Genomic DNA, 14,546 nt, shown 5'->3' on the forward strand with positions numbered 1-14,546 from the left:
GAGCAGCTCCCTCCTCTCCGGGCCCCCTTGAGGACCCCGGCGTGCTCTGCCTTCTGCTGCCTTGTGGCCTGCTCCGGCCGGGGGGGCCTTCCCTGCATCCCTGTGTCCAGCTCTGGGAACGTGGAGCTGCTGGAACGAGGCCAGAGGAGGCCAAAAAGATGCTGCGAGCGCTGAAGCAGCGCTGCTCTGGGTGCAGAAAGTTGAAGTCATAAAATTCCAGACTGTTTGGGTTGAAAGGGACCTCAAAGCTCCTCCAGCTCCAACCCCTGCCACGGGCAGGGACACCTTCCACTGGAGCAGCTTGCTCCAAGCCCCTGTGTCCAACCTGGCCTTGAGCACTGCCAGGGATGGGGCAGCCACAGCTTCTCTGGGCACCCTGTGCCAGCGCCTCAGCACCCTCACAGGGAAGAGCTTCTGCCTAAGAGCTCAGCTCAGTCTCCCCTCGGGCAGGTTCAAGCCATTCCCCTTGGCCTGTCCCTACTGTAACTGTTCAGTCACCCCCAGTACAGGTTTGTCCTGCTGCACAGCCCCCTGAGCTGGTTCCAGAACCCACTGCATCCATGTGGGTAGAAATTTTCTTCTGTAAAGCACTGCAAATAGCAGCAGGTGGGATCAAATACACGAGGCAGGACAACCTGAGGGAACATGAAGGAGGTACAAAACTGAAACATGCAGGTGGAACAGGAAAGACATTCATCCTTAAAAAAGCTCCAGCAGCCTGAAAGCAGATAGACAGCAAACCGTGCTCTGTCAGGTGTAAGAAATTCCACCAGGAGAGAGGCAGAGCTGCCTGTGTTTAGGGCCCTACATCAGTCTTCCAGCTGTGGCAGGACTGTTCCTAAACACTGCCTTGAGGCACTCCTGCAAGATGCCTTCAGTAGCAGCAAAGCAAGACTTAATAGGACAGAGCAGTTGCTGATAGATTCTAACTGGAGGCCTTGCAGCATCTGTCACACTTTGATTTAAACCCCAGATGATTCCCTACACTTAAACACATTGTGTGAGACTCCATCAGCAGAAGGGCAGGAAGGTGACACTGCACAGGAGTGACTGACATTTCCTACCAACACAAGTCCTTGCTTTGCGGATCAGGCATGTTGCAGTGAGCAAACAGAACCCCTACCCTCTGGACAGCTGATTTCAGCTTCTCCCAGCCCTCGTGACAGGCTGGAAGCCACTGGGCAGCCACCACACTTCCTGCTCGAGGCCCTTTGCAGGGAAAAACAGTCAGGAGGAAAGAAAAGCAACTTTGTGAGAAGCAGCTGGCCCCCTCCAGAGCAAACAGAGCAGATCCTCAGAGGCCCCGCAAGCAGCAAGGTGGAAAATGAGATGTCAGTGCAGAGCTGGGAAGATCAAATAAGATAGGCACCCTCCAAGGGAAGATCTGCTGTGTCTCCCCTATCACATGGCCCTTGCCACTTTCAGCCTCTGCCCAAAGGTTTCCTGGGTACAGATGTGTTTCTGGGTTAATATTTTGGTACCCTACTGGAAATGATTCCCGGCACTCCTTGGCTCTGGGGCTGAAAGAAGAGGTTAACAGCAATTGTGCTGAATGAATTGGACAGTTGTGGGGAGCACCAGAACTTGGCATCTGGACTGCTGTGTGCACAGCTCCTGGTCTGGTCTTAATCAAGCCCTGACTAACTGTTCCTGGGTATGGTCTGGTAACCTGCACTGCCCGAGGACCAGCTCATTTTGGATGCAGCACTGTTGAGACTGTCAGTACAATGCACAGAGGAGGGCTGTGCTGTCCTGTGCTGGCTGGTCCAGCTGCCAGGCAGCAGCAAGCATGCACAGAGCACACAGACATGCAGCTGGTTCCCCATCAGACCTTGCTCTCCCCCAGAAGAAAGCAGCAGCAGAGGCTCACAACACAGAACCCCAAACTAGTTTGAGTGGGAAGGCACCTTAAATCTCATTCACTTCCAACCCTGCCACGGGCAGGGACCCCTTCCACTGGAGCAGCTTGCTCCAAGCCCCTGTGTCCAACCTGGACTTGAGCACTGCCAGGGATGGGGCAGCCACAGCTTCTCTGGGCACCCTGTGCCAGTGCCTCAGCACCCTCACAGGGAAGAGCTTCTGCCTAAGAGCTCAGCTCAGTCTCCCCTCGGGCAGGTTCAAGCCATTCTCCTTGGCCTGTCCCTTGAACAAGAGACATTAAGGTCATATTGAATTCCTGGCTGTTCCAGCAAGTCCAGATGTGTGAGGAACCTAAATAAAAACTCGCTTTCCTGCAGATTTATCTTTTGCTGAGCAGAACAGCCCGTGTGCTGATGCTACCAGAGCTGAGCAGCATCACATTCACTGCCTTGTTTCTGGAGCAGAAAGGGGAGGGCTGATGCACTGGTTCCTTCCCCCTGTATCCTGATCAGGTGTGAACCTGTTCAGTCAGACACGACTATGCCAAGCAGAGATCTCAAAACAGGTAGGACAGGTCCTTGAAATTTATGGAAATAAATGGTTTGAAGACAAGCAGGCAAGGGGAGACTGAGCTGAGCTCTTAGGCAGAAGCTCTTCCCTGTGAGGGTGCTGAGGCGCTGGCACAGGGTGCCCAGAGAAGCTGTGGCTGCTCCATCCCTGGCAGTGTTCAAGGCCAGGTTGGACACAGGGGCTTGGAGCAAGCTGCTCCAGTGGAAGGGGTCCCTGCCCGTGGCAGGGGTTGGAGCTGGAGGAGTTTAAGGTGCCTTCAACCCAGATCAGTCTGAGATTCTGTGATTCTATGTAAGGTATTCAGGTATCTCTGCTTAAGAAGAGAACTGCTTTCCTTTCGGCAAGGTTACAGTGTCTTTGAGGTGCAAAACCCCAGAAAGCTCAGGAGGGACCTTATCACTCCCTACAACTATGTGAAAGGAGGATGGAGCCAGGAGGGGTGTGGTCTCTACTAGCAAGGAACAAGGGATGGGACAAGAGGAAATGGCCTCAAGCTGCACCAGGGCAGGTTTAGATGGAGCTGACGAACAATTCCTGCCCCAGAGGGTGCTCAGGCATTGGAACAGGCTGCCCAGGGCAGGGCTGCAGGCACCGTCCCTGCAAGTGTTCACACAGCGTGGAAATGAGGCCTCAGTGCCATGGGTTAGTGGTGGCCTTGGCAGTGCTGGGGAATGATTGGACTGGATGATCTCAAAGGTTTTTCCAACCTCGTTGATTCTGTGATTCTATTTATTGCCACCGGCAGCAGAAGCACTCGCTGCAGTCGGGCGCGGGCAGTGGTACCCGCAGTTCTGCCGGTCAACGGGAGCAGCGGTGCGGTTCTGCCGGGCGGGGAAAGGGGGCTTGATCGGGGCTGAGGGCCAGGCAGGGGTTGGTCCTGGCGGGTCCCGGAGCCGGCACCGGGATGGGGGAGCGGGGCCTCCCCAGCTTAGATCCTCCCCGATGGAGCGTGGAGCGGGCACCGCGCGGAACTCAAAACCTTCGTCCTCCCTCTCAGCCAATGGCCAGCACGACCGGCCGCCACCAGCCAATGAGAGCGCGGGACCTAACGCCACCAACCAATAGGAGCGCGGGGGCCGGAGAGGCGAGTAACGCTCGGGAGCCGCGGCGGCGGTGGCGATGGCCCTGGAGCGCGGAGACCGGCCGCTCCCCGCCGGCACCGAGGGTCTTCCCCGGGCGTTCTTGCAGAGCCTGCGCACCCTCTTCGACATCCTGGATGACCGGCGGCGCGGCTACGTGCACCTGCGGGAGATCGAGTCCCGCTGGCGGGGAGCGGAAGCCCGGGAGCTGCCCGCCGGGGTGATGGAGGGGCTGCGGCGGGCGGCACCGGCCAGCGGGTACCTCACTTTCGAGAGGTTCGTCCTGGGGCTGCGCGCTTCCCTGCCCGGGACTGACCCCCCGGCGGATGGCGGCGGCCGGCGGAGCGAGGAGAAGCCGCCGAGCCCACGCTGTGCCGAGGAGCGGCGCCGGAAGAGCAACGGGCAGCGGGAGCCCGGCCAGCACCGCGGCCGAGGTGAGTGGGGACCGGGGGAGGCGGCTGTGACACTGAGGCTCCTGCGGAGCCTGAGCATCACCTCTTACCCGCGGGCCGGGTGCCGAACTCCTCAGAAGTTACCGGTGATTCCGACCTGGGCTCCGGTGCCGTTCCGCCTGCCTCGGGTTCCTGCTGCCTTCCCTTCGCAGCCCTCCTCACGCGGGCCTGTCTGTTTATAGCAGTGACAGGAAGACTTAAGGGCTTTATCATAACGTGTTCGCAGTTGTCCCTGGCGTAGTGGCTGTTGGTGACCTTTTGGTGCTGCCGATGGGCATCTCGGAGTGTCGCCTGCGTCAGCAGGAGCCCCAGTCCCGGCGCACCGTGAGCTCGAGTGGGTGCTGTGCCGTGCCCTCAAACACTGGGTTCACCATTTCATCTGTGTTTGGGACCAAAAAGATAGGAAAGCCTGATCCAGCTTTTTTGTTTCAATAATACCGCAGCACTGATTCTGAGAACAAATAATTAAGTGACAACTAAATGGGAAAGCAGCATCAGAGAGATCACAGAATGGTTTGGGTTGAAAGGGACTTTCAAAGGTCCTCTAGTCCAGCACCCCTGCAGTGAGCAGGGACATCTTCAACTACATCAGGTTTCTCAGAACCACATCCAGCCTGGCCTGGGATGTCTCCAGGGATGGGGCATCCACCACCTCTCTGGGCAGCCTGTGCCAGTGTTGCACCATTCAGTCTTTCCTTATAAAGAATTTCGTCTTCACATCCAGCCTGAATCTCCCAATTTTAGTTTAAACCCATCACCCCTCATCCTGTCGCAACAGGCCCTGCTAAAAGGTCTCTCCCCATCTTTATTATAGGCCCCTTTAAAGTATGGAAAGGCCACAGTAAAGTCTCCCCTTATTGTGCTTTGCTGTCCCCCAGTGGTGTCCTGGTGGCCAGGCTCTGCAGAGGCCACCTGAGGTCCCTGTGAGCTCATGGGGTCCCTGTGCTGGGTCTGCCACCCCCAGTGGGACCCTGACCCTGGGAAGGGGCAGGTGATTTCACTGGCATCTTGGTTTGTTGCTAGTCAGTAGGCGATGTAATCAGGAAACCAGGCTCTGGGTTTATCTGATGTAGGTAATAATTCTTTATCTAGATAGAATCATGGAATCCCAGACTGGTTTGGGTTGGAAGGAACCTTTAAGCTCATGAAGTTCCAACCCCTGCCACAGGCAGGGACACCTTCCACTGGAGCAGCTTGCTCCAAGCCCCTGTGTCCAACCTGGCCTTGAACACTGCCAGGGATGGGGCAGCCACAGCTTCTCTGGGCACCCTGTGCCAGCGCCTCAGCACCCTCACAGGGAAGAGCTTCTGCCTAAGAGCTCAGCTCAGTCTCCCCTTGGGCAGGTTCAAGCCATTCCCCTTGGCCTGTCCCTACAGGCCCATGATCTGTGAAGTGCTTTGAGATCTACAGACATGAAGGTCTGTGTGAGGACCTGGTGTTTGTTATTTCAACACTGGAGCGCAATGACTGCCTCAACCTTGGGAAAGTTAGGCTGATTTGCCTTTGCTTCTCACCTGCTCCCTCCCAGTCCTTTCTTCTGTTGGGTGGAGAAGAAACTTTTAACTTGGCTGCGGTTCTCTGCTTTCCATTTTGCCCCCAGACTAATCACTGGAGCTTCGTCTAGGGCAATATTATTAAGCAGGCTGGTTCTCCTGTTGTCAACAGAGTAAATCTGGAAAAACCTGAACAAAAATCCTGCAAGGTAAATAAAAAGCAAATGGAAAGCTCTGCCCTGGAAAGGAATGAGCAGGTGATTACAGCAGCTTCATGGTTGCTGAGGATCTTCCCACTATAAGCTTATGTTATACTGATGTCTGGAGCCTGCAGATAGGGTTTGTGCCACAGCCTTTGCTGCCAGCTTCCTGCAGCACAGGGCCCTAGTCTGGCAAAAGGCTGGAATCTCACTTTGATTCAGCAGCTTAGCAAACGTCATAACTCAGTGATTCTGTTTCTTTTAGCTCCGGATCCTGCACAGCTGCCCAGTGCTCCCTCCTACTGTCGAGGGTTTCCCAAGGTGTGGATGAATGGGTAGATATTCTCCTCACCAGGCTGCAAGGCTGAGTGCTGCTGTGGCAGGACACAGCTCTTGCTGAGGAGAAATGTGCTGAGAGCTGCCTGTGGATCCCGAAATACCAGTCTCCACTGAGGTTATATCATTTGGGGTTGAGGCTGCTCTGAGCCTTCAGCTGCCTGAGGTAGTTTCTGTAAGAACCAAACCAAGGGCAGCGAGATGGTGGATCAGTGCTCATCAACTACACAGTCTGAAGGAAGTCTCCCAGTCTGCATTTTGGGGGAAGGAAGTGCTCACAGGATGCCACCCCAGCTCTGTCTTTTGGTCCAGGGACATCTGCCTGCATCAGAGGTGATTTGGATGGACCCACAGCAAGATGACAGAGGTTGGGGCTGTCATCAGCCCAGCAGTGCTGGGGCAGCCCATGAACCACTGCTGGCCACCAGCCATGGTCTCTGGGGAGCCAACAGCATCTGCCAGGATGGTGAGGCTGATGCTGGAGAAGTTGCTTGGCATGAAAGTCACTGTGATGGCTTCCCTGCTACTGGTGGCCTGTCACAGCAGCATCTTAGTGTCTTGGTGTTGGGGTCTTTACTGTTGTTGTTCCATTGTGAGCTGAGACCTGAGGAAGTTCAGATACAGATTAGGATGTGCCTTCCCAGGATGTCTGTGGTGGCCTGGGTGCTGCTGCCTCCTCCCTACACAGCACTGGCCCTCACTGCTGGGGTGGGCTGGCTCTGTCAGCTGCCTGGAGTGTCTTTGGCCCCTGCAGGCAGGAGGGGATGTTTTGTAGGGAGCAGTTACTGTCTATTGCCAAGGAGAGGTGTGTAATGTGTAAATGACCATGAGGTGTCTGCTCAGTCCTGGGCACTTGCTTTGGCTGGAGAATGCTGGGCCTGTGCCCTGCAGTGGCAGAGGCCGTATCTTGTGACAGAATCGCATCCACCCATGGTGAGCTGGAACTGCTCTTTGCCAAAGATGAAACTATCTCAGTTCATTATCAGGGGTCCTGGTTTAGCCACTACGTTGTCAGCTCCGGTACACAGAGCTCAGTTGTTTGACCAGGGAGCACCTTCTTATTGCAGGTTCAGCTCAGCTCAACCTGCTGCTTCCAATTAACAGCCATGAAAACCTACTTAACATGTTTCCCAAAGGTGTTCCTAGCTTTGCTTTGGGATTCTGCCTGTTGAACCTAGCTCTAGTTTTGGGGCTGTTCCTCAGCTTCCCAAACTGGATGTGCTACAGGTCTGCTAGGAGAGCATGTGTGTATTTGCACTGGTCTTGCTAGGTAGATACGGGGGTATGAAACAAAACAAAACAGATGAATGGGTGACAGTGAAGACTTTGTTTATTGACATGCTGGAGACCTGTCTATGATGATGCTGTTGCTGGTAGGAGAAGCAGGATGCCATGGTGAACCAGAGGAGGATTTTTCCCATGCCACAGTAGCTTCTTTCCTCAGTGACACAACACGACAGGCTGAGCAGGGCGCTTGTGTATCATGGCCTGTTGCCCCCCAAGCTGGGGTCCAACTCCTCTTGCTGACACTGGCAGTACAGGCAGCCCCAGTATGGTGCAGCTCTCCTAGACCTCATTGCCTTCAAAGTGAAGGAGAGTGGCTCCTGCTCCCAATGCTGTGCTTTCCTGCTCTGTACCCCTCTTTCATTGTGTCCATGTGCTTGGCTGAGGAGCCCTGTGGAGCTGTGGGCTGGGGGTGCTATAGCCAGAGAATGCTACTTGCCCTGTCCTGGCAGCTTCTGTGCTCATGCAGCAGAGAACACACTGGACCTGTGCCTGGTGGTGCTGGTGCCTGGGAGCCTGCATGGGGGCGAAGATGTGGCGATGGGTAAGGGTGTCAGGGAGATAGGTGGGCAGCAGGCCTGAGGAGGAGGTGTGCTCCCTGGCTGTCTCTGCCTCCCTGCTGATCTTGTGCCATGGCCAGGCTGGGAAAGAGACTCTCAAGGAGAGGTGTCTGCAGCAGCAAGGGCTGGATACAGGACAGGGTCTGCCTGGAGCTGGCACAAAGGGAGGTGGAGCACTCGCTGCCCAGGCATGTCGAGATGGTGCTGGCTGCTCTGTGGCTGCCCTGGTGCTGCAGTTTGGGGCGGTGCTTGGCCAGAACCAGGCTCTGAGCTGGCCTTGGCCATGCTGCAGGGCTTTGTTCCTGGTGAGTTCTCCAGGGTGCGTGATGTGGGGCTTGTACTGACTCTGCTGCAGGTGCCCAGACAATACCTGCTTGGGCAAACAGGCAACATGGGCAGGAGGTGGCTGATCTAGCCTGAAAAGTGCTAGTATGAAAACCTGCAGAAAGGTCATGCCTGGATTTGCACCAGTGTCATGTTTGTAAGAGATCAGTCTCTTGCAGGGTGGGATGCTGGGATTTGAATAACATTTTGGAAAACCTACAGCCTGATCTACTCATGGTTAGGCCACAGGCACAGGGTTTGGGGAGAGAACGTCTGCATGGCCAAGCCCATCACCAAGCAGGAGATGCCTTCAGGAGTCAGGCTCTGGGCAGAGCCTGTGCCACTGAATGGGATCCAGGGGTCTCATGAAGACAGGACAAGGGTAGCCTGTGTCACTATTGGTTTAGTTGCCTGTGCTGGGACTGAGCACTGCCTGGAAGCTGTCTGCTTTCTGCAGATGACCAAGGTGTGTTGCCAGCCTGGCACTGCCAAATAAGTTGCTGCTGAAGCCTGCTCTGCCTGCAAGCAGGCACCTGGTCTGGTGCTTTGCTCAGCTGCTCCCTGTCATGTCTGCAAGACCATGCTGCAGATAGCAGCTGGTGGCCTTATGCTTTCCTTTGTTACAGGTGGTGATGCTAAAGCTGCTGGGCAGTCCCAGGGAGACAGTGGCCATCCAGGGGCTGGGGATGCTCGGAGGCATCAGAGAGGACGTGCAGAACATCGGAGACACACCATCACCAACGGTGTGGACTTCAGCATGGTAAGGAGACAGTCCTGCCACGGGCTCCAGTGAAGGGGACCTTGGTCATATCATAGAATCCCAGACTGGTTCAGGTTGAAGGGACCTTAAAGCTCATCCAGCTCCAACCCCTGCCACAGGCAGGGACCCCTTCCACTGGAGCAGCTTGCTCCAAGCCCCTGTGTCCAACCTGGCCTTGAGCACTGCCAGGGATGGGGCAGCCACAGCTTCTCTGGGCACCCTGTGCCAGCGCCTCAGCACCCTCACAGACCTTGGGGAAGTCCTGGTCCCTGTGGAAAGGGGGGTCACGGGGTCCCTCACCACTGACACCAGCTCTGGGCTGTGGCTCCCCACTGCCCAATCCTGCATGGGTGTTGGGCAGATCCTGATACTCTGCATACAAAGCTCTGTTGATGTACATGGAGGTCCTGCTGTTACTTCTGAGGTGCTTTCCATCCTGAATCATGCCAGACAGAGCAGAGGCATGTGTTCCCCTACTTTCTCTGGAGTGAGGTCAGTCCATGGAGCCAGCATTTGACTGCAGAGGTGCCTATCAGTGGGCAAAATCCTGGGAAGGGAAAAGCAAACATGTAGGTGTAGGAGCAGGTGGATCTCTGGGCCCCTCAAGTACTCAGTGAAGGTCAGTATGCTCTGTGCTGGGAAGTGGTGGTGCTGGGCTGGGTCTCCCACCGCTTGTGCTCTGAAGGTTGGAGCTCAAGCATGCAGATTCTCATGGCTCCTGAGAGGTTGTTTGCCAGTAATGCAGAACAATCAGCACTGAGTTTAGCTGGGCAGCCCAGGATGGAGGGATCTGCCTTCCTCTCCATGCGTGTGTGGAGAGGCTTGGATCAGAATCCCTGGATGAAGGGATCTGCAGTGCTCTGAAACGGGATGGAAGAGCTGCCTGGGCATGTTGTCCACAAGCTCAAGCTGATTTTCCCTGAGATGAGAGCCAGGGCCCAGCCTGCAGGATGAGTGCGTGACTGGGGGCATGAGCTCTGGCTGGTGTCAGAGCTGCTGCTCTCACCTCTGCGCTTCCACTCCTTGCACCCTGCTGTCACCCTGAGCCCAGTGGGGCTGACCACTGGCTTGGGCAGCATTGATTACAGCCTGGCCTGGCCTTGGGGGACATAACGTGCTGTGGAGCCTGGCCTGAGGAGAAAGGGCTTGTGCACACTCATGGTTTGTTGGGCCTGCAGCCATGCAAAGGGTTGGGGTGCTCTTGGGCTGAGGAGGTCTCTAATGAGAGGCCCTGGCAAGGAGTTAAGTAGGTGTGTGTGTATCTGGGATGGGACTCTTTGGTTCTCTGGGTTTTGATGGCTGGAAGTTGCTGTTTTGGATAGTGGAAGGTCCCTCTTTTCCCTGTGAGTACAGCTCCAGGCAGGAGCCCACCACTGCCATGAGCTCTGGCTTGCCTGTTTCCCCAGGCTGTTGGGGAAGCAGTAGGAAGGAGTCCCTCTGCCTTTCTTCCCGATGCTGGAGGATGATGGGCCCCAGAAGACACAAGGCTCTCAGCTGTGATTAGGCTGATCTGTCTAGTGCCTAATGGGGGTTGGGAATACCGGTATCCATCCAGCACTCTTAGGTGCACCAGGGTTGGTTCATCCCAAGCAGCAGCAGCAGAGGTGTGGGGCTGCACTGTAGCCCAGGACCCTTTGCACCACCACTGCTGGTGTCTGCTTAGCTGCTGTTCTCAGCCAGTCCATCATTGATCGGCCTCATTTCGCCATGGCCACAGGGGTGGCTGGATGAGATGTTCTGCATGAGGCTGAGCGCTTTCATTTGTCTGCAGCCCAGAATACAGCACTGTCCCCTCCCCTCTTACCCTGGGCAGCAGCAGCCAAGTGCAGCGCTTTGTATTCCTCCTGCCCCAGAAGCTGCCACTGCCCCAGAGCTTCCCATCCTTAGAGAGATGCCCTCTGTCCCTGGTGATGTTTCATTGCTCTATGGGATGCTGCCTCTTCCTTCAGTCTCCAAGCTGGCCAGCAAGCCTGGTGGGACTGGAGCAGGCCTGGGGGTGGCTGCTTGCAGCCCAAGCTGGTTGAGAGTCCTTGCCACATACAGCGCCTTCTTCATGCCCCTCAGCAACAGCCTGCATAGCACCAAGGCTCTGTGCTTCCTCCTCTGGATATGTCCCCTTTGGTCAGTCTGTCCATCCAGGTGGGGGGAGGCTGGTGTGGGGCACTTGAGGGGCTTCAGGGCTGGCACTGGGGTTGGGAAGTGCTAGTGGCCTGAGGAAGGTCTTGGTGTGGTCTCACATGTCTCCAGGGTAGGAATCTTTTACAAGGGCCTGTAGGGACAGGCCAAGGGGAATGGCTTGAACCTGCCTGAGGGGAGACTGAGCTGAGCTCTTAGGCAGAAGCTCTTCCCTGTGAGGGTGCTGAGGCGCTGGCACAGGGTGCCCAGAGAAGCTGTGGCTGCCCCATCCCTGGCAGTGCTCAAGGGCAGGTTGGACACAGGGGCTTGGAGCAAGCTGCTCCAGTGGAAGGGGTCCCTGCCCCTGGTAGGGGATTGGAACTGGATGGGCTTTAAGGTCCCGTCCAGCTCTTCACCATTCTATGTTTCTATGATCTGTTCGGGGCCACTTCTGAGCTGAATCATCCCTCTCAAGATGCTGTCCAAAGCAGCAAGAGAGGTTCCTGAGCATCCAGCAGCTTCTGGGTGATCGAAGCCCCACTGGTGCCTGGAGGAGGTTCTCCTGGAGCCCAGTCTGTGCTATGGGCAGTGGAAGCCAGGCTGTGTTGTGGCAGAGGATGCAGCAGAGGCAGCAAGGCAGACAGCTCCCCATGCTCTTGGCATGGAGACATCGGGGCAGGGGCCAGTGGGGCAGCATTGCTCAGGGGAAGGGGAGCAGGAGCCCTGGGCTCACTGGGTGATGGCTGATGAAAGGGTTCCTGCACTCTGTTTCCCAGGATGTCCCTTCTTGTCCCACCACCTATACAGTTGCCGGTGGCAGCACAGTGCTGAGGGGCAGCAGAACAAAGTGGCAGTGGAGCAGGGTCCCTGCGCCCCCTGTGGCACAGACCCCAGCTCTTGGTGGAGGAGCTGGGCTGCCTGTCCTACAGCAGCCTTGGCTGCAGGCTGCGCCTGCTCTGCATGTCCCAGGGGCTTGTCTGTGGACAGGAGCCCCAGACACCAAGCAGCAGCTCTCTGGGTGTATGAAAGTCCCCGCATCCCTCTCCAGGTGATGCTTGTGCTTGAACCTGAAAGACCAGCAGAGATGCTCGGCAGAAAGGCATGCTGTGCTCTGCTCAGAGGTACCTGCGGGGTAGAGTGTAGCTTCCAGTCTGCACATCTAGCTTGGCTCTTTACTGCTCACCCAAAGCCAGGTGTGTTTGTGCTGCTGGCTGAGGTTCACTGTTGGGAAGTGGCTGTAGGCCCTGCTCTTGTGTCACTGGATAAATATGAGGTGGAGAAACCTGCTTCGTCAGTGGGGAGCAAGAGGGTAGAGATGGCCTGATTGTTCTTCACCTGCCTCAGTTGTTCTTCCAAACCAGAGAACTCTTCTTCTGAAGCAGCACTGGGTAGCAGCCATCAGCCCACTCCTCTATAGTCTTTCATGGGGAAAGGAGCTGAGACTGTATCCTCATCCCTCTGTGCCTTATGAAGAAACTAGCTCCTGGGGCTTGGTGGGAACAGGGTGCCACATCTGCATCCTCTGTCATGCAGCTGAAGCACATGAAGGAGCTGGAACAGGAGAAGGATTTCCTGCTGCAGGGTCTGGAGCTGGTCGAGTGTGCCTGGGAGTGGTACCACCAGCACATCCAGTTCATGCAGGAACGCCAGAGGCTTCTGGGGAAGAACAAAACCAGTGTGGTGAGTAGGGGACTTGTTCTTGAGGCACTCACTTGCTTGGGAGGGTTTGGGGCTGCTCTGTGGGTTTGGAGAAGTGGGCTGGGACTTGGCTGGACCTGGAGCCAGCTCCATAGTAACCCCCAGCCTCTTCTTCCTCCCCATCTCCCAGGACTTTCCTCCTGAGGGCAGCCAAAGCCACTTGGGGCGCCTGGTCCCCAAGCTGCAGGAAGTAAACCGCTGCCTGGGTGACCTCCTGTCCACTGCTGGCAAGGTGAGAGCACCACATCAGCACCTTGTGGTTGGCTGTGTGAGCCTGGGGCCCGTCCTGTGTGATGGGTCCTGAGCTCGTGTCCCTTTTGTCGTTGTCCTCCCAGTATCCTTGTCCTCCCCTGCTGTGGTGGCTGGGCTGACATCGGGGCTGCCTCCTGGGCTCTGGGGAGGTGACTTGGCTCTGTGGGCAAGGGAGGGATGGGGATGGCCCAGAGAACAGCACAGCCAGGCCCCAGCTGGGCTGAGGATGCTCAAGGTATATGGGGGGCTAAAGCAAATCCAAAAGAAGGTGCGGACATTAAGTCAATAAGGAAACAATCCTGCTGAGCTGGCTGTCCCACTGGGCTCCTGGCAGAAACACTTCCCATGTGTTCCTGCCTGCCTGACATCCTGTGCTGGGATCTTAGTTCTGTGCTGGGCTTCTCTCAGTTCCCTGTGTGCCACAGAAACAGATTCTGGCTTTGGAGAAGGGCTGGGGTGGGCCCCCGGGAAGGAGACTCGGTGTCTCATCCCTTCCCTTCATCTTTTCTGCAGCCAGCAAACCCCTCCTCAGCTCTGAGCAGGCTGGTCCCTTTGGTGTCCCCAGCCTCAGCAGGCTCCCAGCAAGCCATCAACATGCTGAAGGAGCAAAACCGGCTTCTCACCAAGGTGAGGGATGAGAAAGGGAAGGAGATTCCATGGAGGGGGGGCTGGGAGAGGAGGGGGGAATGAGATGGAGTGACAGAAGGAATACAAGGCAGTGGAAAGTGCTCCTTCAGCTTGGCCCACCTTGGCCATCTCAGAGAAGGGCATGTGGGTTGCACATGGAGACCCTCTGTCATGCAGCTGTGTCCAGCTGTTTGCTGGGTGACGGTCCATGGGCAGGAATGGAATAAATGGAGGCCACAGAGAGCGCAGATGCTGCAGCCATTGTCTGTGAGCAGGGCTGCTGGGGAAGTCGGGGCCATGCTCACTGCTGGGGTTCCCATCCCAGCACCTGCAGCACAGCCGATGGTGGTGCTCTCCTCCTGAGCAGCGTTTTCCTCTGTCCCACGCAGGAGGTGACTGACAAGAGCGAGCGCATCACCCAGTTGGAGCAGGAGAAATCTGCCCTGATCAAGCAGCTCTTTGAGGCTCGGGCCCGCAATAACCATGAGACAAGCCAGCTGGACTCCACCTTCATCTAGCACCCAGCTCCCACCTCCCTGGCCTCAAGCTTTCCTGGGGCTCTCATGAGACTTCTGCCCAAACTCACCACATCCGTTGCTCTAGGTGTTTTATCCTGAGGTCTGGAACTGCTGGTGGCATCTTTGCAGGAGGAATCCAGGAACCCTTTGGAACTTCCTTGGCCTCACCTGGGAGCATCCCTGCACTGCTTTGCCGCGGGGCTTTTCAGCTGTGCTGCTCTCAAGCTGCTCCTTTCCTGTCTCTATGGGGACTGCAGAGACCGTGCCCCAACCCCAGGTCCCTGATGTGCTGGAGGAAACAGCCACTGCCCGTGTAGGGGGAGCTGCTGTGCCCTTGGCCTCACTTGGGCTGGATTTTGGCTGCTGTCCTACAAAGGACATGTATCTTCAACACTCCTGCTGGCACCTCCAGGCAAGC

At 56.5% G+C, this 14,546-nt stretch overlaps 1 protein-coding gene across 1 annotated transcript; it reads left to right on the top strand.

Annotated features, from left to right (window-relative positions):
• Positions 1 to 3,510: 3,510 nt before the first annotated feature.
• On the top strand, positions 3,511 to 14,546 carry SAPCD2 (suppressor APC domain containing 2). Its single transcript, XM_061353012.1, has 6 exons — positions 3,511 to 3,943; positions 8,785 to 8,918; positions 12,567 to 12,713; positions 12,862 to 12,963; positions 13,497 to 13,610; positions 14,000 to 14,546. The coding sequence occupies exons 1-6, from the start codon at positions 3,550 to 3,552 to the stop codon at positions 14,126 to 14,128; spliced, it is 1,020 nt and encodes a 339-aa protein (XP_061208996.1). The 5' UTR covers positions 3,511 to 3,549; the 3' UTR covers positions 14,129 to 14,546.

This window comes from Neopsephotus bourkii, unplaced genomic scaffold (assembly GCF_033783945.1).
Source record: "Neopsephotus bourkii isolate Nb327-2 ecotype Australia unplaced genomic scaffold, CSIRO-AGI_Nbou_v1 NB_659, whole genome shotgun sequence".
NCBI lineage: Eukaryota > Metazoa > Chordata > Aves > Psittaciformes > Psittacidae > Neopsephotus > Neopsephotus bourkii.